General features: G+C 23.0%; 1 protein-coding gene across 1 annotated transcript in view; it reads right to left on the reverse strand.

Moving 5' to 3' along the window:
• The window catches only part of LOC129606197 (protein DR_1172), a 33,823-nt gene extending 15,657 nt beyond the window's left edge, over positions 1 to 18,166 (reverse strand). Inside the window, exon 1 of the mRNA XM_055516356.1 lies at positions 17,839 to 18,166. Within this exon, the coding sequence (XP_055372331.1) occupies positions 17,839 to 17,857 (19 nt within the window). The 5' untranslated portion in view covers positions 17,858 to 18,166. The remainder of the gene's footprint in view (positions 1 to 17,838) is intronic.
• Between the last annotated feature and the right edge of the window lie 5,542 nt (positions 18,167 to 23,708).

Here is a 23,708-nt window from a genome sequence, read left to right on the forward strand (position 1 = left end):
TAACAACTAAAATATCAATTAATCTTGATTTTCAATGTTAAAATGTATAATATATGTATTTATGTATATGTTTAGGTACTTATTTACTATAAGTATATATACAAAATCTACAATATGAATACTACATGGTACAAAAATTTTAAATTAATTTTTGCAAAAGAAAATTAATATTATTCTGTGTGATGGCAGTGAAAAATTATAAATTAAGAAAATAGAAAACAAAATTTATTTTTAATTATTTTATTTGTGAATATTTTCTCTATATGCTAATAAAAATATTTACAAGAATTTTCTATATAAGAACTATATGTATGTATATAATTTTATATAAATAGCAAATATAAAATAAAATTTTCCATATAATAATAAAGTAAATTTTTCTCAAATAATAAAAAAAAAAATACTACATTTTATTTGTTAGAATATTTAAGTACTCACATTTTGAAGCATCTGCATCATGATTAGTATACAATATTAAAAATATAAATTTATACAGAGAAAAAGAGAAAGTTATGTTAGTTATCTAGTTAAAAACATTATATATTAATAAATAGTTTATTTAAAATTTATTATTATATTTGAAAAATGAAAAACTACATTTCTAACATATAATTAACAAGAAAGTAAATTTGAATATTATTTAGTAGCAAAACATCTTCGTCGCAAGTTTTCAATTTTACCCAACCTTTATAATAAAATTTATTTTCTTAACAGTTTTTCGTCATAAAGCTATAACCTAATTAAATAAATTATATAAGCATAATATGGCTTGTGAATAGTTTTTAAGTTAAAATACCTTTAAACTGAAACTTCAACATTTTTAAAATTTTAAATATGTAACGCCACTGCCCTGACCTGTTAAACTTTAGTTATACGTCAGTTATACTAACCCAGGTTTAGTTATACGTTAGTTACACTAACCAGAGTAGTGGTAACGCAACAACCGTCTAAATAAATTTAGATACTTATTAATGTCAAGTTAACTTATCAATATAATGTTTAATACTAAAATGAATTGCAAATTAATTTGCATTTAGAAAAATTATCAATTTCGATTTCAGATATAATTATTGTCACAAATTTAAATTCCGCTAATAAAAACATCATAACATTAAAAGTAAAACAATAAATGTTGCAAATTATCTATGATAGTTCTTATGCAAATACAGTTTAAGAAATTATTTAATGCAATTAAAATGGTCAGGAAATTAAAATTCTTTTCGAAGCGGAAAGAAGTTTAATTTCAATTTCCTTAACAAAATAGTACACACATAGTGCTAAAAATTTTATAGTGCTAAATTGTTCAAATTATACATTTAATAATTTAACATTTGTATAAAATTGAATTTACACAATTATAAAAAGCCTAACATAAAATACCCGTCCTTTTATAGTGCCTCTGTAACAACTAGGATAACGCAAAGAAAAATTCATACAATTCTGATAGTTTACAATTTGTTAGTTAAGGTATAGACATTTTATATCCTAGACAAACGTGTGCAATTCATGAAAAGTTTGCTCCATGAATTCAGGTTAACAACAGAAATTAGGGGTTTTTAAAAACGGAACGTCATATTCTAAATGGTACGTTAATAATTCTAATTGAAATAAATGTAAGTTCGTACATAATTATGTCAATATATATTTACCGAATTAAACATTGTATGTAATGCAAATAATATGTCTGTACACATATTTGAAATTTGACATCAACACCTTATAAAATTAAATTTTTTGCTGTATTTGTTTTTTAATCCATTACTTCTCTTATTTACCAAAACATTAATTTGTATATTGACAGAATATTATTGACATAAATCAAGTACTATGTAATGAAATATGAAACCAAATGGAAAAAATTTGATTACACCTTAAAATATAAATTCAAAATGTACCTATGTATGTACGTCTAATAAACAAATTGTTTTGAAAAAAATTAAAACTGTATTCTAAATTCACAAAGATATTCTTACCTTTATAATAGGCCATTTAAAATACTTACTATGTATATATACTTGTACGTATCTTGTTTATAGCCCATAATTTTAATAAACAAATTTAAGAAAGGAATTTTATTATTTTCAACGTTAAAAAAATTTAACATTAAAATATTTTTTGTTGACATTGAATTTTACATATAATGTCAACAATTAATATTTCGACATAATGGTAAAATACTCAAACGTACATGTTTCACACTTTAGTTTATCTTCATATATAATGTATAGGTACATTCATACTTATATAAGGAAATGTACGCGTCAAAATAATATTTGAATGTTCCCCCCACTTCTCTACACCGTAAGTATATTCCTTCTGATTGAATTAAGCAATGCGGTTTGAACAATCACTCATGTGTAAAGTCCAATTTAAAATTAATTTTTTTCTGCTTTTATGTTTTTATTAATTTTCATGTCCAAAAATTACCTTTTTGACCTTTTCATCAGTAATTTTACTTTTTGTTTTCTCTTTGGTTTTGTATATAGCTTTATGTAATTTTTAGCAAATACATATTTAAAAAAATTTAGTTCTACACATTTCCATATAAATTTATTGATAATCAAACTGGGAGAATCGAAATTACTTTTACAACAAGTAAAAACGTTTCAGTCGGTATAAACCGATTGAATTATACCCAGCACCTTTCATTGTTGTATAGCAATTACTCGAACCTGTGAAACCATTCTATAGAAATTTCACGCATATGTCTGACAAATAATTGGTCACTGACAAGTTTCATGAATCTGACTTTAATATTTTTCGAAATATTTAAAATTTGCTTTTGGAGAACATTAGAACATATGTAGTACGTAACTGGACATACGTAAGCAAAATTTCATACTTATACCTTTATTAGTTTTTGAAATATTTAAAACTTTTTGAGTTGCATGGCATCTATCAGAACGCATTGTCCGAATTGGTACAAAAATAATAGGGTTCGTGCTTGAAACAACAGAAACACAAAAGAAACAACTTGTGAAAGTTTGTTGTCGATTGCTTTATTCGTTTTTGAGTTATCGTGCGTTCGGACGAACGGATAAGCGGACATGTGTAAATCAACACAAAATTTTACGCTGAGCAAAAATATATATATAGATATGTCCATACGGCAGATGGCTCTTATAAACTCCATACCAAAGTTAATATACCCTTCACGAAGGTGCAGGGTATAACAAGAGCTCGAACAAAACATAATCAGATAGTGTTGAAAAAAAAATAAACAAAAACAAAGAATTTAATATAATAATCGCATACTCGTACAATGAGACCGTAATTTCCTCAATGAGATTAAGATAAAACTTTTTTTGATATTGTATAATAAACTAATGTCTTTATATCTAACAAGTCCCAATACTCAATTTTTTTTACGAAATGTTACGAATTTTTGGCCTCGTTGTTGGTTTTTTCTTTAAATGCCACTGATCGTGTCATATTTTTTATTATTTTTTTCTTTTTTTTTACGTAAAAAAGAGATTAATATTTTAAAAAATCTCAGGATATTATACACATTTTTTAAAAAGCTTCCCATTTAAATTCTATTGCACGAAAAAGAAAGAAAGGTAGGAGGAAAGAAAAAATGAAAAAAAATTTCAAATTCATATTTCAGTATGGTTTCAAATGTTAATGAGGAAGGATGTATGATTTTTTATGCACATTTTGTATTTCCCAATAAGGTAAGTTGAGTAGTGTCGGCTAACAAAAATGTTATTAAAAGTAATATAGGTTGACACATTTCAACAATTTGAATTATCTCATTTCGATTATTCATACGTTACTTATAAAATTGTTTCAAATAATTTCAGTTAGTTTTTAAATTATTAAAAATAAATATGTATGTACCTACTTCCAATAAATTTTTTTTTAAATAATTATTTTAAAACTATTTCAAACATGTTATATTGAGTGCTTCAAAAATTTTGCTGTGCTCTTTTTTCATATTTTATTAGCAGGTAAACAAGAGCAATCTATTTATAAAATGTCCCTGCATGTGTATGTATGACCTATCTTAATTTTAAACGGAAAGAATTTTAAAATACCTGAACAAAAATTTTAAAATACCTGTTATTTTACAGTCGGAACTTTCGAGTCATTTGGTAAAATACCATTTATTTCAAAAATAGAAAAATATTCAAATCCGGTCATAAAAATATATGATTGTTTTTTCCAAACATTTTAAATATTTTTTTATCTTAGGTAATTGATATAAATGATAGTAAGTTTTTAATATTTTTTCAAATAAAAATAGAGGTAAAATTTTGAAGTTTATATAAAATTTGTATTTAACAAATAATATTTGATTGTATTTTAGATATTATTTTCTAATTCCCTCTTCAAATTTTTTCTTTACTATGTATTTATATCAATATTTAAGAATTTTATTTCATTAATTATATTTTCAACTTGACACCACAGGTACTTCCCATATCTTGCGTTAACTTACCCTATTAGAAAAAAAAGCTGTTCACTTAAAAATAATAAAATGCTTTCAGTAACATATAAAACGTTGAAGGTGAAGGATGTGCTTGTTGTTTTTCCGCTTTTTTTTTAAATTTTAAAATAATTATCAATGAAAATATTAATATATTTTTTTGATTTTTCAAATATATGTTCTAAATTTTACCTGCTTTATAATAAGTGTGAATTTATTTTAATATTTCTTCTCAAAAAATAGCCACTTCGATTTAAAAAAGGCCATATAAAATAAGGTGTGCTTTCAAGTTTCTCTCTGAGCATTGGGACTTGTTAGATATAAAGACATTAAATAAACAATAGAATTTAAATTGATGAGATGAATGGTGTCAGTCGCGAAATCATTCCTGTGAACATTAATTTCAAAAATATAAAACAAATATTTGAGTTCTATAAGTTCAATTAAGAAAGAGAAAATTTAGTAAAAGAACAAAAAGAACATCGATTTTAATTTTATTGTTCAATAGAAAGACTCGGCACAGAAAAAAAACAGGCGAAACTATATTTTTAACCTTTGTATTTAAAAATAAACAAAAGGAAATATAAGGTTTTTTTTTCATTTAACATTTTATTCTGTACAAGTTTTTTTGTATGCTATTGTGTGTAATAACATGAGTGTGTATTTTGTATACAGGGTGAATGAGACTCAATGCATGAGATAATATCTAAAACCTTTCTAAATGACGGTCAATAGACATGTTTTATTGAGATTTTTGACACATACATAGTTATTTACATAAAGTTTATATGGCATAGTTATTAAAATTTTGAATAAACACCAGTTAAATGAGAAATTATTGAAAAAATTCTTACAAAATGTGAATAAGAATGAGTATTTCCTGGGTATTGTCCTACCTACTGAATTATAAGGACAAAATGTAAAAAAAATTAATAAAGGCAAACTGTTAATTTGGAAGTAAATCTAAAAAATTAATACTACCTTTAGCACCATAGTACTTAATTTTTTTGGTTTGCTTCAAATCTATTACTTAGTTCCACGAGCTCTTAAGCACCCTGTTGATATACTATTGTTCATATGTATATATTATGTATCTCTATTTTTTTCGTATAAAAATTAATTTATTTATTGAATTTTTAATGTATAAGAAATAGAAAACAAATTTAAAGCTTTCTTTATAAATTCGAAACTATTTTCAATACATATACATACATATGTATGTATGTACATAATATTTTTATTTACGTTTTAAGAAGAATTAACCAAAATAGATATTTGAAATGAAAAATTTAATTCCGTTTTTGTTTTCATAATGTGAGCAAGATTTTTAGAGTATATACAATAAATTCAATGAAATATGAACAACAACATGTAAATTTAGAGAAACTTTATAGAAGTTGAAGTTTTATCGAAATTTATTAGTTCATTCAATAAAAAGTATGTCAATTGCGGTTTTAAAATGCTTAAAATATAAGTCCAACATTTAGAATTTCCCTCAATATTTGTACAAGTTTCTAGAATGAATTGTATTTCTACAAACGCCAAAGAAAATTCAGTTATGAATGGAAAGTTAATTAAACAGTTTTGCTATAAATAGACAGTTCCGAATGCAACTATTGTAACTCAAAAAGACAGGTTTTCAGGAGAACACAAAAACCTCATTTTTTTTATAAATAAAGTTATCGTAATAAAATAAAAGGCAAAATATTTGAAAATTTGAAAATTTTCTTAATAGATCAAACTATTGAAAATTAAAATTTTCATCTTTTAATTACAATGACAATTTATACCGTAAGTTGGCTCACAACCGCGTATTAAATATAGCATTTTTAGTATATTTATACACTAAGAATTAAAGACATTCCACAAAGCTGTGCGCGGCGATTGGAAAATATTACAGTATACTTGTTATTGTATGTATAGAAATCTTATTGTAAAATATTGTAGAAAGCAGTGTTTTCAAATATTGGAAGTGTTAGAACAAATGCATTTTTTATGAAAATATTGTAACTTTTTTAAAAAAACCTTAATTGTTTTGTAACTTTAATTAAAACTTATATTTTTTTGCGCACTATAAATATAAATTAATAAATACTAAAAATTTTCAATATTTTATTAACGCAGATCTTATTTTATTAACGAACTACTAAATAATATTCCAGGAAAATATCTTTTGTCAGTACAACTAAAATATTTTTATATTTGTAGAATTTCAATTAAATTTAAAAATACATGGGCATAGTTCACATAAATCATTCACAGAAGCAGTTTATTCACAGAAGCAGTTTATTCACAGAACAATATTGTTAAAAGTCTACTTAGAATAGTTCTATTTGGGGCCGTCAAAATACATTTACTAAAAAAGCTTAGTTTAGTTATATAAACTCAAATATTATACAAATCAGAAAGTTTTTCCATTTTTTCTGCAATAATGAAAGAAGAAATCTCATATTTTTAAGTTTTTTGATGAGAGGAAATGTGTATGTATTGAAATCAAGCGAAAGGTTTTAGATACTATTCTAGTTTTACTGTATTTTAAGAATGATACGATGATCAAACATCTTTATAGACAATGATAATCTTCTTTAACAAATATAAAATTTCATTTAATATTTGAACAATTTTTATGAATATTTTCTTTTAATCTTATTTTTATTATTATTCGTTTTTTATTACTTTAAGATTTTAGCGTTTTCTTTTTTTTTATTTTTAATTTGTTTATTTACTTTTTTTTTTCCTTTAATTATTTTCTTTATATTTATTTTTTCTTAAATATATAAAAATTTTTTTATTTTGGTTTTTTATATTTTATCGAGGAAATACAAAAGTTTTTTGAATAAGAATTAAAATCTTATGATATCCGCGATTATAAGGTCGCTTTTTTTATGCGGATTATTTATAAAAAAGCGATTTTTAAGCAATTTCAAAAACTCTTAATGAATTTTCCATTATTCTATAAAAACTAGATTTCTAATTTCTCATAAGAATAAATAACAATTTTAAAAAATTTTCCTCAACATAAATTTCTTTGATGGGCGGTAGTAGGAGTATAAGTCAATTTTTTGCAAAAACCTGATAAGTACACCAATGTAATCTAGAGCTCAAAATACATCTTCTATCAAAAATTCATAGCGCTACGACACTTACAAACCTTTGAAACAAATGCATTTAAATATATTGTTCAAAGCAAAAGTGAACAGTTTTATTAAGTTTTTTTGCTCTAGTGAAAAGTTGATATTTTTGACTTATACTCCTACTACCACCCATGAAAGATTTAATGATTACAGGTTACAATTCTAAATTGAATATTTTGTACACCTATATAGAAAAATTAAAAATTTCGAATTAATCAAAGTCTGGTCCAACAATTAATAACGTTTTATTTTTTATATAAGCAGAAATACAGATTACAAAAATGTTATACATATCTGCTCAGACAATATAAGGTTAAGGTTCACAAAGCAGATTATTAACACAGACAAAACAAATAATATCAGATTATGCGTACAAATGACGTAACCCTGATAAAGATTATATTTCATTACTTATATATGTAATAGCAATTACTAATTTTTATTAAATGTTAAGAAAACTGGTCTGTAAAAGTATAATTTTTGAAAATTTCTCGAAAACTTCAAGAAATTTTAAATGTTTTCTCAGAAACATTCAAAAAATTTACGTTCATATAACCATTCTAATTTTCAGATTAAGAATTAAACATAATCATAGAAATATACCCTAGATTCTTAAATTCTTGAACCTGCTTTCTATAAATTTTTTCTGATATAAATTATTCTGATATAAATGATCGCTTAATCAAAAACTCCTAAAAATTGTTCACTCCTAAAAATTTTAAACGTTTATGTTGGATTTTCGGAATATTTAAATAAAATCCGAAAATATTATTGAACTAAAGAAAATTATAACAGCTTACGTCTTAAAATTTTATTGTAGTACTTGAATAACCTAAAATGTAGGCAAAAATTGATCATTAATGCTTTCAAAATAGGCTTATATTGCTAAATTGGGGTTATACTTTTCGGGCAAAAAATCTTAAAAACAAAATTAGTATAATTAATGCTAGCATAGAAACATAATTTATATAGAGAAACACGCAAGTAAAATAGATGATCGTCAGTTAATTAATGTTTTCTGGTTTTTAATGGCTTTTTTATAATTCTTACCCAGAAAGTAAAATAATTTGAAATAATTGAAAATTTAGCATTACAAATAGTGCTTATGTACCTATATGTACTTAATATTTAATTTGATTAATTTATTTTTAATATGATTTTCTTGTCTAATTCTTAAACAACCAATTTATATTTAATATATAATGATAAAATTTAATAATAACCTCGAGAAATCCAATTTGTAACACTAAAATTCTATTGTATAACTAAAGTTGGAATTAAAAACAAAAGACGAACATTTTTTAATACAAAAATTTTCTAAAGGAATTGAAAATTCTTATAATTAATCATATAATTTTACAAACTATTTTTTTTAAACATAATAATGGTGATTATTTTTTTTTACTATAATAGGCTCAAAAAACTAAAACGTAGTTATGATCTAAGAAAATCATTTATTATTTTTCTTCTTTTAATGAAAAACACACGTTTTTTATTTAAGCCTTTAACAAATGTGGGTGACCGGTTTTTGTAATACAGATTATGTATGTGTGTATCTATACAGCTTTGATGTAAAATATTAATAATAACTTTTCTGGTTTTCATGAAAAAAAAAACAACATTATAAAAACTTTTTTTTTTAATATTTGAACGGATATTACGCGGTATATATCTAAAATAATATCTCGAAATATAACATCATTACGAGTAATAACTGGTCTTATAAATAGTTTCACTATCTCATATTATGGCCATTATATCAAAATTATCAATATATGAATGTGCGTATTATAGTTTTAAAATATTGGCGTGAGCGATTCAATTAAAATATCTTTAAATGCAATTTATATCATAAAAGATATTAAATTTATTCATTATTTAATTTCTAATATAAAATTATATAGGTAAACTTTCTTTGTCATAATGATATAGTTGTTCATATTTTACAAAATTTGTTGTTATACATGAATCCAGCAACAACTATAATGAGTAAATCATATTAAATCATATAATATGTTAGGACTTTCTCTATATCTATAATAAAATAAAATTTATGAACGTATTGACATTATTAACTTCATATATATTATAAAATACAATATAAAGACCTACTCATATTATTCATGTATTCAGTTCCATTATTTATCGCTGATACCATGTCAAATTTTCATTTAATAAAAAAAATCAAAGAACTTTTAATCTTTCTCTTATTGTGTGTCTATATGAACAAAAGCATTTTGAAAAAAATTTACATATCAAGAAAATATTTGAGAGAAAACATGATATTGAGAAGGAATCTAATAAAATTTTTCGATGAAAAAGAAAATGCTATATAGTACACTTAGTGTATATACACGAATATTGTATATACAATTAAATATTGTATAAATTTTCTAATTTTCTTAGTCTTTCTATAATACAAAATTTTTTTCTTTAGGTTTCTTCTAAAAATATTTAAATATCTCAAATAAGAATATTATAGCATATTATATTAAAACATTTATTTATATTTTGTATATATATAAAAATTATAGCTAATGAATTCTAAATAATGCATAGTTACCGCTCAAACAGTAAAATGAAATTTCCCCCCAAAAATAAAAAAGAAAAAAATTTAAATGGAGGTTATTAGATTTTTCTCATTTTCTATTTTTAAAATTAGCATATGCTTTTAATAAAATATTAAATGAGTTGTTTTGATTATATTTTTCATTCCAATAATATTTACAATATTATAAAATATTTAAAGAAAAAACAAAAACGAAAAATAATTAAAATAAAATACGAATTCGAACAAAAAAACGAGAAAAAAAATAGAGTTGACCTTGTCAACTCTGTGATACCCGTACGAATTTGTTATCCTATGTGCGAATAACTAATGTTCCATAACTAACTATGGGGCAGACTATGACTTTAAGTTGCCGTATTACCATATTAATTTATGCAAAATTTCAGTAGTATGTGTTATTCAAAATACTGGTTGTGCCAAACTACTATTGATGTTGTATGGCACCTACCAGAAAGAGCCAAGAAATTTTGGCGAATTTTATCAAGCATATCGGCCCTACTAATATATTCACTTGTGTGAAATCTCAATATCACAGCTTTTATAGTTTCTGAGATATAGCCAAATAACTTTTGAAGTTGTATGGCAGGTACAAGAAGGAGCCAAGTAATTTCAACGACTTTTATGAGACACATTGGCCCTACTAATATATTCGTTTGTGTGAAATTTCAATACCATAGCTTTAATAGTTTCTGAAATATAGTCAAATAACTTTTGAAGTCGTATGACAGATACCAGAAGGAGCCAAGTAATTTCAACGACTTTTATGAGACACATCGGCCCTACTAATATATTTACTTGTGTGAAATCTCAATATCACAGCGTTTATAGTTTCTGAGATATAGCCAAATAACTTTTGAAGTTGTATGGCAGGTACCAGAAGGAGCCAAGTAATTTCAACGACTTTTATCTGACACATTGGCCCTACTAATATATTCGTTTGTGTGAAATTTCAATACCATAACTTTTATAGTTTCTGAGATATAGCCAAATAAATTTTGAAGTTGTATGGCAGCTACCCGAACCGGTACCCCGATCATGTCCAATTTAAATAGGGTTCTGGCACTTACTACAATAAATCATTTGTGAAAATTTGGTGAACTTAGCTCAATTAGTTTTTGAGTTATCGTTCGGACGGACGGACGGACGGACGGACGGACAGACAAAGCTAAATCAACTCAGAATTTGACGCTGATCAAAAACATACACTTGAGTCTATATCTAACACCGTTATTTCTTAGCGTTACAAACGGTAAGGCAAATTTAGTATACCCTTCGAACATACGTTCGTACGGGTATAAAAATTATAGTTTACACGAAAATCTCAAAATTTATTTAAGTAGACGTCCAAGGGTAATTTCGACGTAGTATATACCGTACATTTTTTTTGGAAAAAAAAATTTGATTAATTTATTCTTCTTCTTATATAAATAGAATATCGAACCCATAGCATATACCACATTATATCAAAAATTTATGTTTTGAGAATTTTTTTTTAAATTCAAAAGTTTACGCATATTTTTGAGATATTAGAAAATTGCCATAATTTTACGATGAAATTGTTCATTAGCAAAATTTGATAAAAACAAAATAATGAAGACAATTTATGAGGTAATTCAAAATCGGACAATATTTTATTAGTTCACTAATAATAGCAATGTAAAAACTAATTTAATGAATAATGATATTAAATTTGTAAATAGTATTTTATCCTGAATATTTTCTAAAAAATAAAAATTTAACAAAAAGAACTTCATTTTCTTAACAAATTTCTCGTTGTTATAGAGCTCACTTAAAATTCAATATAATACATAAAAATATGTATATATATAAGTATATAAATTAATACAGTATATATACTTCAAACAGGTGTATTAAGCACATTTTTATTCGCAGGATATACAGCATAATATTTCTTATATAGTTTGTATTAAATATATAGAGCCTAGCAACAACATATTATTTGTAAACAATTTAATTGTATCTATGTATGTAATTACAATCTCGGAAAAATATTTAACTAAAACTAAGAAAAATCTTTTGAATTTTTAAAAATAAACAATATTTTTACATGGAATTTAGATAGAAACACAATTCATATACGAGTACGTATGTATATGATATATAGGAATTTGTATAATTTTCGAATACTTTAATACATTATGTATAGGGTTGTTAATTTTATAAGTTTTATTTATTTGTGATTCTATTATATTTATACAAAACTCAATAAATCTCATTATTAAGTGAAAAAAAAATTCTTATACCTAAAATAAATTCGAACTTAATTGTGTATAAATTGGAACTTTATCTATAAGGATATTTTTTCTTGCAAAATTTAATTAATTGTATTTTTCAAAAATTTAAATTAATTGTAAATGTGTTACAAAATATTAATTGAAAAAATCCTATATATCTTTTTCTTCTATTATAAATTATGAGAGTTTTTCAGCTAGATAATTGGTAGAATAATCAACATTTGGTACACTATGAGAATATAACGCTTTTGTACAATTTTTTTATATGTATATACTGCATTCATATAAGCGTACTAATTAATTTCTCTTATAATTTTATAGAAAACCTGATGTATAAAAATAATGAATGAAGTAATTGTATCAAATTTTTCTAATTATTCTACTAATTTGAAGATTTTTTATTTTAATGAATAAAAAAATGAATATTATAAAATTTTATTTTACTATCAATTCTAAAAGCATAAATTTTATTTAATCACATATTTTCCATTATTTAAATTTACATTTAATTCATAAAATGTGTTCATCATATTAAAATAATTCAATTAAGTCATTATAATCATGTAGATATTTTATTGATAATTTCATACACATACACATATAAGCATATATAGCAAAATTTTCTAAAACAAATTACATTTATACACACATTATGCATAATATATGTAGTGACAAACATATATAAAAAATTTTATCAGTATTTTTTTTAATTTTTAAGGATAATCATTTGTCAAGGGTAATTTTTTTTTTTAATTTTACATAGAACTCTATATTAAATTGATATTCCAATACAAAAATATAGTTAATTGAATCAGAAACTAAAAGTAAATAATTATTTATGAAATTAACCTTGACATTCAGTAAATAAAACTGTGATGTACATCTGTATATACTTATTTATTAAAAAATATAGAAGCATTTTTATTTAAATGTACACTTGTACATACATATACATTATGTGGTTATTATATGCTTACAATAATAATTATTGTATAGCGTGCATAAAATATTCAAATATATTACTTATTTTACTTCATTCATTTTAATTTAAATTTATACAAGAAACTTATCAACGTTCTAAGTTGTTATAATTATGTCGGTATATATATTTTGTTATATATGCAGTATAGAAAAGTAAGTTTTATTTATATATTGTGAGCCTGATTTTAAGACGTGAATGAATCATTACTTTTAATAAAAAAAAATTAAGTGAGTTAACTATGATTAATGAAATCTCTCAGCTGACAAAGGCAGTTTTTACCTTTATAAACCAGCATATTTAAGTATTTTTAATATTAAAATATATTGATGTCTCATATAGGTACTTTGTTTAACTATATGTATATGAAAAGATGAAGTTAAATCATCACTAATTTAAAAAGGGTTTTTAATGAACACGTTTCATTCAACCGTTTTTCAATTCTAACACAAACAAATAGAAATAAATTAATCTAACATGTTATTAGGCAATTTATTATTATTAAAAATTAGTAATCAATATATTTAGGTATAGGTATGTATATAATTAATATATATAATTTAGTTATAATTATAGTATATTTGTGTACACATGTAAGTTAGGTACCATAAATTATTCGAAATAAAAAAAATATTCTTAAATAAAGAATTATGAAGTCATATTTTTCATTTTGATTTTTGTAAACTGTAATTTGCAGTAAAAATCAGAATAATTTAAATTAATTTATTTAGTATGAATTCATAATTTTGTTATTTTTATTTTAAATTTTTTTTATAAATTTAATTTTAAGAATTTTTTTCTCTTTAATATTGTTTTATTAACCTGAATTTTCATTCGATATTTTATAAATATTGTAGTTTATTAATTAAGTATAACAAAAAAAAAATTATTAACAAAAAAGTTATTGTTTCGACCACTTTGTTATATTAAATATATGAGTCATACTTTAAATATACCGACATACATACATACATAAATAAGTTGAACAAAAAAAAATTAATAAAAATAACATGAAATTATAATTTAATAAAAGAAAAAATTATATTTTTTGTTATTATAAAAATATTTTTATGATTTAAAGCGTAAATCTCTCTCTCTCTTTTTTAATATAGCTAAACTATAGACCGTGTACAAAAAAACAGATCAAATAAGAGCACAAAGAAAAATTGTATTTTCATTACATACATACATACATATGTGCATATATGTATATAGGAAATTGTGGACAAAAGAAATAAAATGGAAACTTTTAAATTTCACCCTTTCATATTTTTCGAAAAGTTCTCAATATGAGTGTACATACATATACATATGTACATGTTTAGTGCTGTACTTTAACTTTTACAATAAATTTTTTAACTGAAAACATCTAAATTTTAAATAAATTTTTTTAATCAAGACTCATTTTAACTAATTTACCAGAATATTTTAACTATTATTGAAAATTTTTATTTCAATATTAAAAACAATTTACAAATGTACCAAATCTATTTTAATATTATGTTCGAATTGCTGAAATGAAGTACTAAATACCAAACAATTGAAAGTTGTACCAAGATTTGAAACAAAACAAGTTTTAGTCCAAACAATAATTATTAATAAGTTAATCAAGTTCAAATATCATTTGTAAATGGCTATACTTTCTAAGAACTGTAAAATGTTGTCAATCCAAAATTATATTTTAATTCTTCAATTAGTTATTTGAAAATTATTACTTTTTTAAGAAATTTTTCAAGAATTTATTCTATTTTTAGTTTTTATTTACTTCAAACTTATCTCAAAAAAAATTCAATCTCTGTTCGAATTATTTAGTTAAAATAAGTAGCATACAATCAAAAATAATCTAAACATATAATTCGAATATATGTAAGTTCGAAAGTATAAGTTCGAAATACCTATATAGAGACTATTAGGGTTCAGACAGACATGCAATTTATAATTTTGCTTTTATTTGATTGCTTATTTATATTTCAGAGGTATTCAAAGGCAAACATATGGAATTGTATGACCACATGCAGTTAGACAATCAAACAGATTATAATTTTTTACAATTAATTGCAATTAAACTGTTATAGCAAAAGTAAAAATTGCACATTTCCCTGAGTCCTTAAGTTCAAGTATATTTTAAAAAATAAGCTTAAGAACAGAAGTATTTTCAAATTAAATACGCTATTTTGAATTAAAAAAAAATTGATTTTATATACAAATACGATGGGTAACTCTTCTTAAAACTGTAAGTTATACTCATTTAACTAAAGTTAAGCGGAAACTAATTTTCTATATATTAAAAATTTTATCATGTCCATTTTTTCTTTCGAATTCAATTGGTAAACCGAGACAAAATACACAACTAAAAAATATTTAATATACTTATGTACGTCTGTATTATGTAGGTACACTTATTTATAATTTATAATATTATATTTTAAAATCAAATAAGAAACTAAAACGTGATAAATCGCGAAAAAAAAGTATTTAAAAAAAAATATTCTTTTTAAATTTTCTACTACAATTTATTTGAATTTTTTTCATATCAACTTAGCAATAATTTATACTCTAGCTAAAAATAACCTTTACCTGAAAAATATGTAAATTTTTTTTCCAAAAAATAATATGTATATATATTGTATGTATGTATATGTACATACGAAAAAAGAAAACAATTTTATATGATTTGAATTTTAAATTTTTTTTTGGCATATTTTTTAATGCTTTAAAAAATAATATTCTTATTTCATTGATTTAAAATTTTAATTCGAAAAGAGGAGGATAAAAAATTTTAAATTAATTTTAGTAAAAAAAAAAAAACAAAACAGATTATTTTGTATATGTATTACCAGTTATTACCATTTTCGGTTTCACATTAAATAAAAAACCATTAAATTAAAAACTTCAACTTCCAATTAAAATGAACAAAATTAAATTGTGTAGGTCTTAAAATAAAAAATTTGAGATTCTTTAGGTCATTAAAAATGCAACAATTTTCGATTTCCTTTTCCATTTTTACACTTTACTAATATCCAGTTTAAAATAAATACTCAAGTATCTCGAATATGTTTACATATATTTATATATATACATATGTAGTCGTCGTCATATGTCTATAATATGTAGAGTTGTAATGCATACTATTAAAGATGCGGTCATAATTAAAAAAAATAAATCCAAGCATATTAAATGATTGCTTACTAAAAAAGTTTTAAACAATCAAGATTAATAAATATAATTTCCGGTTATTTTGTATTTAATAAAATTTATACTAATAAAATGAAAAGTTTTAATAATAATTAATTAACTTCTCTCTATGAAGTCATAGTTTTTTTCATTAATTTTTGGGGGAATATAAAGTTTAATTAATGTACATACATAATATGTATGCATAAGTTTATAGCTATTAATTTTAAAATTGTACGAGTGGGCTTATATGTATAAAATGTATTTTTGTATGTACATTAAGTAAAATTAAAATTTTAAATATTAATATAATTTATTTAAAATCAAGTTAAATTTTCCATTCTACTCTGGCATAATGTTTGCTCCGGCTACCACATGATAAAAACAAATGAAAAACAGCTGATTCTAAAATCAAAATTCTAAAATTCTTCTACTCTCTTTCTTTATTTTTGTTCCTTTTTTTGAAAATTTTTTAATGCGGTAATGTCCTTGGAAGACAATAACATTTTGCGCAGTTCATATATTACCAAACCTTTTTCTTTTTTTGCTTAATAAAATTACATCATGCTGTATTACACATTCAAATACATACATAACATTATAACTGTTAGAATTTAAAAAAAAAATTGGTATAACATTGTAAAGAACTGGCTGTATTTTAAAAATGTAAATTTCAAAATTACTTTATTACTTTTTCTTCTTATACAAATGGTGCACTATTATAATTTTTATCCTTATAAAATTTATATTCACCTTTCTACGCAATATATAATACTGGTCACATAAAAATCGGTATACAAAATAACATTTTATAATTATATACATTGTATATATTTGTATGTATGTACAAAATCCTGTTAAAATATTTCACAAATACATTTACATTTGAATCACATTATGAGAACTCAACTATTCAAGGAATCGAAAAAAGTCCTGATGACATAATTTTACTTCAAATACATATGTTGAGAATGAAGACAAAAGAGAAATAACTATTACAAAATATCTAGGATAATAGAAATCAATAGTCTGACGCCAATTTAATAATAAGTTAAAGTAAAAATTATTATCCTTGAGACTTTTAATTTTTATTGTCCATTTTTTTTTTTGTTGTTTATTTCCCATAGTTAGTACGAATGTTAGGAATATGTATTCAAATTGGAAAATTTACTCACTCTCCCATTGAATGTCAAAAATATTATAGAGCAGAGACTATTACTATTGCATTAAATTTATAAAAATATTAAAGAAGGTACAATCAGATTATAATATAAAATGTAGATATGTATGTAAATTACCTGTAAATGAGCTGAACATTTTCACAGAGTTGATGTTTTAAAATTTTTGCCAAATAATCCACAAAAAAAAATTTTTTTTTTTTGGTAAAAGTTTTTTATATTAGATTTTTTTTATTAAATCCGCACGATATTTTACACGTTTTTAATTTTTTAAATTTTTTTTCACTCTTTTTATTATTATTTTGCTTTTATTTATTTTTTAAATATTTTTTATGTATTATTTTCAGAATTATTATAATCGAAACAATTTTCAATCGAAACGCAATGTTCACAGCTCTGCGGTTAAACTTTTTCTAAAAAATTTATTTTTTTTTCTCTTCTATTCTACCGCTAAAAAATTTATGCCTACTGCTACAACACAACAATATTATTAAATTGTATTATAGTAGTGTTGAAATTTCAAAATACAAAAAATTACAACAGAAAATCTATTTATTCACCACACCGCAGTACAATTGAACTTAACTAAACACTATGCTATGATGTTTATTGTTGTTGTTGAAATTTTGTTGATTGTTGAAGTTAAGTAAATAAAGATGAATGTTGAATTCATCAAATATTTAAAATGCAGAAAAAGACTTAGTAGCACAGCGATAGCATCATTATGGCAGTAAAACAAAAATAGGCAATATCTATACAAATTGTTATTTAGTTGAATGTACGCATAAATATAAAAGGTATCGAAAGTAAAACATTGCTGTTAGTGTCATGTATATAAAGAAGTTGCTCAACTTTTGCTATTGAAATAAAATTTGTTCAAATAAATATGTTGATAGCAAAATGTTGAGAAATTAAAATATTGCTTAGTGTTGCTAGACATAATGGAATACTTAATAGTAATAGTATTTAAGTAAAATTTTTGTAGCCATAACATATTATAATTATTTGCACTTACTGAGTAAATTTGGTTTTTAAACACAATACTGTTTTATATCCTCCACAATTTATTGTGATTTTTGTTATTTGAAAACAACAGTTTTCAAGTAAATAATTAAAATTCAAACCTTAATTTTATTAAAAAGTCTTATCCATGCATCTTACCAAGCCAAAACTACTTGTAATGTTAAGCCAAAAGTACTTGTAAGAATTAAGAAATCAATTTACACAAGTTTCTAATGAACCATAAAAAAATATTTTGTATACGAAACATTAGAATTTTTATTGCTCTTTTTCTGTTTATTTTTTGATTTTTTTTTCAATTAGTTCATATTTTAAGTATAGTAGCATATAACACATTCGCATATTCCTATATGAAGTAATTTCTGTTTAAATTTCTTCTAACATACATACATATATTATGTATTACATTTTTTCCACATGATTAATCACAAATAAGTAATAGACGTCATCCATGACGTTTCACTGAATTACAAAAGCATAGTTTAACACTATGTATAGTAAATAATCATATTATGTAATTGAATCGCATTTTAAACTAATTTTATTTATTATGGTGAACCGTGCATTGTTTATTTAGCACATAAAATAATGTACCAATAGCAACTTAGATCTAATCAATCGAGCAATTATAACAACACAGGAATTTAGGATTATTTTAATATTAATAATAAGAGTAAATCTGATGTATTTATAGCACTTAACCGATCGTGTTGGACTATTTTCCGATTAATATTGGAAACTCTAGTAAATACTGTGAAAATTCATTGAATTTTAAAATTATACAAAAAACCTCTAAAAATTTAAATTTGGATCTTAATAAATTTTCCCTCTCCAAGATCCTTTGTTATATACATAGTTTCGTTGACAAACAGAGTTCAAATATTTTGTTTTTTGTTAAATTTTCATCAAATAATTTAATATGTGAGCTAAAATCCTTTATCCCGGGGTTTTACAATTTCTTCTACAAATTCTTTGAGAACAAAATGTTCAAAAGTGAAATTAAAAATTACTAAATACAAATAATTGGCACACTCTTTATTTTTTATATAATAAATAAGAATGTACATTTTCTCAAAGGAAAACTTGATCAGGTCGTATAATTCATAAGATGTTAATGAAGAACCTGCTTTGGGCCTACATAGAAATGAAACTTGAACTATACATGTGCATGTACGTATATATTCTACTTTTCCTATACCTATGTTAATTAAAATCGAAGTACAACTATTTCATATAAATTTCTATATTATGACTAATTTCTATATATAACAGACTAATTTCTATATTATGAAAAAAAGTAAATATCTCTATATAAAAAATGTACAAGAGGAGTAAAAAAATCTTAATACAAAGATTTTTGCCTAGCATTCAAATAAAATTTAATAAATGCAATAAATGTAGAGTTTTAATTTTTTATTCGACGTGAAACTTTTACCTAGCTTTTCATCTACATAGTTAGATATATAGAAATTTAAAAAATTGATCGTGATAGATGAGCTCTCAGATAATTATATGAGAAAAAAAATTTCTTTTGCCAAAATTTCATAAAAAAATTTCAATATCTCAGTTGTATATTAGAAAAGATAGATAGATAGATTAATTTGAACAACACTGAGTGATTGACACCTGAGAAAAAAAAAATAATGTTCTTTTTTTACTAAATTCTACTTTCACTATTAATCAAGTATTTCAATTTTCTAGCGCAACAGACATACAAATGAAAAATTTTTATATTTTATAAAGGCACGTATTGAGTGTACAGTCACCTATCGGAAATAACAGTTAACTGTTAAAGAAATCGATATGTAAGAATTTCACTGTAATTTTCAAAATTCTTCTTAATTTTTTTTTTCTCTCTAAACCAAAATCAGACAAATTTGCTTCAAATATACATTTTTTTTTTCTGTTTCATTATTTTGAATATATAAAAAAAAACTTTTGATTCTTATCTAAGAAACTGCAAACTTTATATACAAACATACGGCAGATTGTTTGGCACAATTTTGCAAATATTCGCCTTAACTTTGATATCAAAATATTTAATTTTTCTGATTTATCTTATACAAAATTTTTAAGGTGATTAACCTCAGATCAACCTACGCCTTTCAATAAATTTGATCAATTTATTTTTGGAAAAACATAATTATGATTTTCAGAATTAAATTCGGTTTAGCACATTTTCTAAACGAAAGGGAACTCTTAAGTAAACTCCATTTTTATTAGAGCTTCTCAAATTTTCCAGAGAAGAATTTAAATATTTAAACTGCATGTATTAATTCTAAATTGAAAAGCTTAACTTTGTTACACAGGCATATAATTTTTATACTATATCAAATAATAAATCACACTTCTGTACAAAACAACACATTGAAGTAAATAACTTAGCTGTGCCAGGTGTTTGTTACACACAATTTTGAATTTAAAATTTTATATTACCCGAATTCGTCATTCTACATATATATAAATAACATTTCTTTTAAACCAAATTCAATTATATGTTCCTAATTGAAAATATAACTAAAAATAAACATTTTCTCTTCAACATCATTTTCATGAATACTCCACCACTCGAGGCACGGTTATATCCGAAAAAATTAAATGAAAAAAATAAGAAGTAAAAGAATAAAGCACTAAAAAAAATTCAATTTAATTGGAACAATTTTAAAAATTTTCATCATTTCCAAAAATACAATCTCCGAAAAATGCGTATACATATTTTTAACTCACAAAAACCAAAATGGAGTATAAGAAAAGAGCAATTTAAAAAGCAAAAACTCAAAAGTTTTTTAACCCATTACAAAAAAAAAAAATAAAGTAGAAACTTGTTTTTATTTATTTTTCATTAACATTTTCCATAAAAGTACGTAATATTCTCAGATTTTTATCATCGTCAGATATTCATACAAATAATAAAAAAAAAAAAACAAGAAGCAAGTAATTTTTTAAGGAAAAAGAAACAAACGAAATAAAAATTAAACAATTTCGAATCTTGAAATGAGGAAGAAATAAAAGCTACCAGAAATCTTGTAAACTTAAGGACAAAAGAATTCATTTTCATCATTAAAAGATGAAGAAGTTTGAAAATAATGTACAGAGAACAGCATACAATAATAAATGACTTCCAAATATGCCTCAGAAGATTTTTGAATAGCAGTTCAAGTACAAATTATTTTATTTCTAAAGTGATTTTTAAATAGTCTGTTAAAATGAAATATTAATGTTCAATGAAATTATTGAATCTTGAAGTTTTCTTGAATGAATAAGCAATTTAACAAAAGCTAAAACTAAGTGTTTTTTGAATTTACTTGGTTCAACAAGCCTTCTTCGAATTTTCATATTCAAGTCTAGCTATAATTGAATTTCGAATATTGTTTAACAAAGAATATTTTAATTCCGAAAACAAGCTTTAGTATAAACATTTTACTGAACTCAATAACAGTTATTTTATTAATGCATGCAAAATCAAGCAATTATTAACACAATACACATTCACACACTGTTTACAGCTTTGAATAAGTATATATGTAACGCCAATTTTAAAATATCATCTTAGTAAGATAATTTTTTAAAAAATTTGAGTGTAAAAAAGTTTCATTATATAACAAACTGCCCCTATCTAGAAACTAATACCAGCAGTAATATACTGCTTGAAAATAAACTATGCGTCATATGGAAAGTTAACTTGAATAGCAGTACATAAAAAGACTTATGGAATTCGTTTTATTAATGTTTAGTCAGTCTAAAAAATGTTTGAAATTAGTACTTTAATTATCTACCTAGCCAAATTTTTACTCTAGAATTTCTTAATATCAATTTACGATCAAGTGTAGCATTCACATTCAAAATGATTTTAAGATTTAAGAATAATATTTTTACAGGTTTCTAGCACATTAAGGAAAAATTACTCAATGTGTCGCAATTGTAAATAACTAAAATTCTTATAAACAGATAAAACAGTCTTTTTAGTCCAAATTTTAATTTTTTATAATTAAATGAAATTAATAAATTCCAACATATCACACTTTACTTATGTATGTATATTTAGCTGTCATATTAGCAATATTATGTAAACGATACTTGTTCAAAAGTGTACTTGTTCAAATCTAATATTGTAATTAATTGTATACCAAAAATGATCTCATATAATAATTAAAAAAAAAAATCTTAATGAAAAAACTAATTACGATTTTGAAATGTTCCTAATATTTTCCCAACACCAACATATGTTTACAATACAAGCATGTACAAAAATTCAATTGTTTCAATACCAAAAATAAAATATATGTATGTATATGTATTTAATACATGATAAATATATAATATATAAATTTAAACAATAAATTTGACTTGTTTTTAATTTCTCAATCTTTTATTTTGTATAAAATTCTAACATAATATTTTACGATTTACAGAGTTACCAAACGCTGTGGCAAAAAATTGGTAGTATATACATAGATTTTTGCACTATAATTTAGCATTTGAGAAATAAAAATTTAAGGTTGAGTGAGTATTTATATACATATATGCTTGTAGTATTTTTTTAATGTAATTATTGTATTTTTATTTCAAAGGTTTATTAAAATTTAAAATTTTTTCATTTATTTTATTCATAATAGGGCTTTTATCATTCTTAGCATTGAATTAAAATTGTAGGAATTTATGCATATGTATTAGTTCTCAATTTCTGTTAATAAATTACGGTATTAGCTAAGTATTGCATAATAACTACTATAATGTTATTGTTCTTCTTCAGTAAAAATATGTGAACATAAAAGCAACAGGCTCTAGTTATGTTCTCTAATAATCATCTGAAACAAATACTACGGAAAATATATATATATATATTTGATAGAAATAATAATATCTCAATTTGAACTATTCTTATTTTTTGTAATGTTATGAGCATTATAAAAGAAGCTTCTAGGAACGACCAAAAAAGTTTAACCAATATATTATTCAGCACACTAATA

The sequence above is a fragment of the Condylostylus longicornis genome, unplaced genomic scaffold (genome assembly GCF_029603195.1).
Source record: "Condylostylus longicornis isolate FDR11 unplaced genomic scaffold, ASM2960319v2 ptg000018l, whole genome shotgun sequence".
NCBI classification, from domain to species: Eukaryota; Metazoa; Arthropoda; class Insecta; order Diptera; family Dolichopodidae; genus Condylostylus; species Condylostylus longicornis.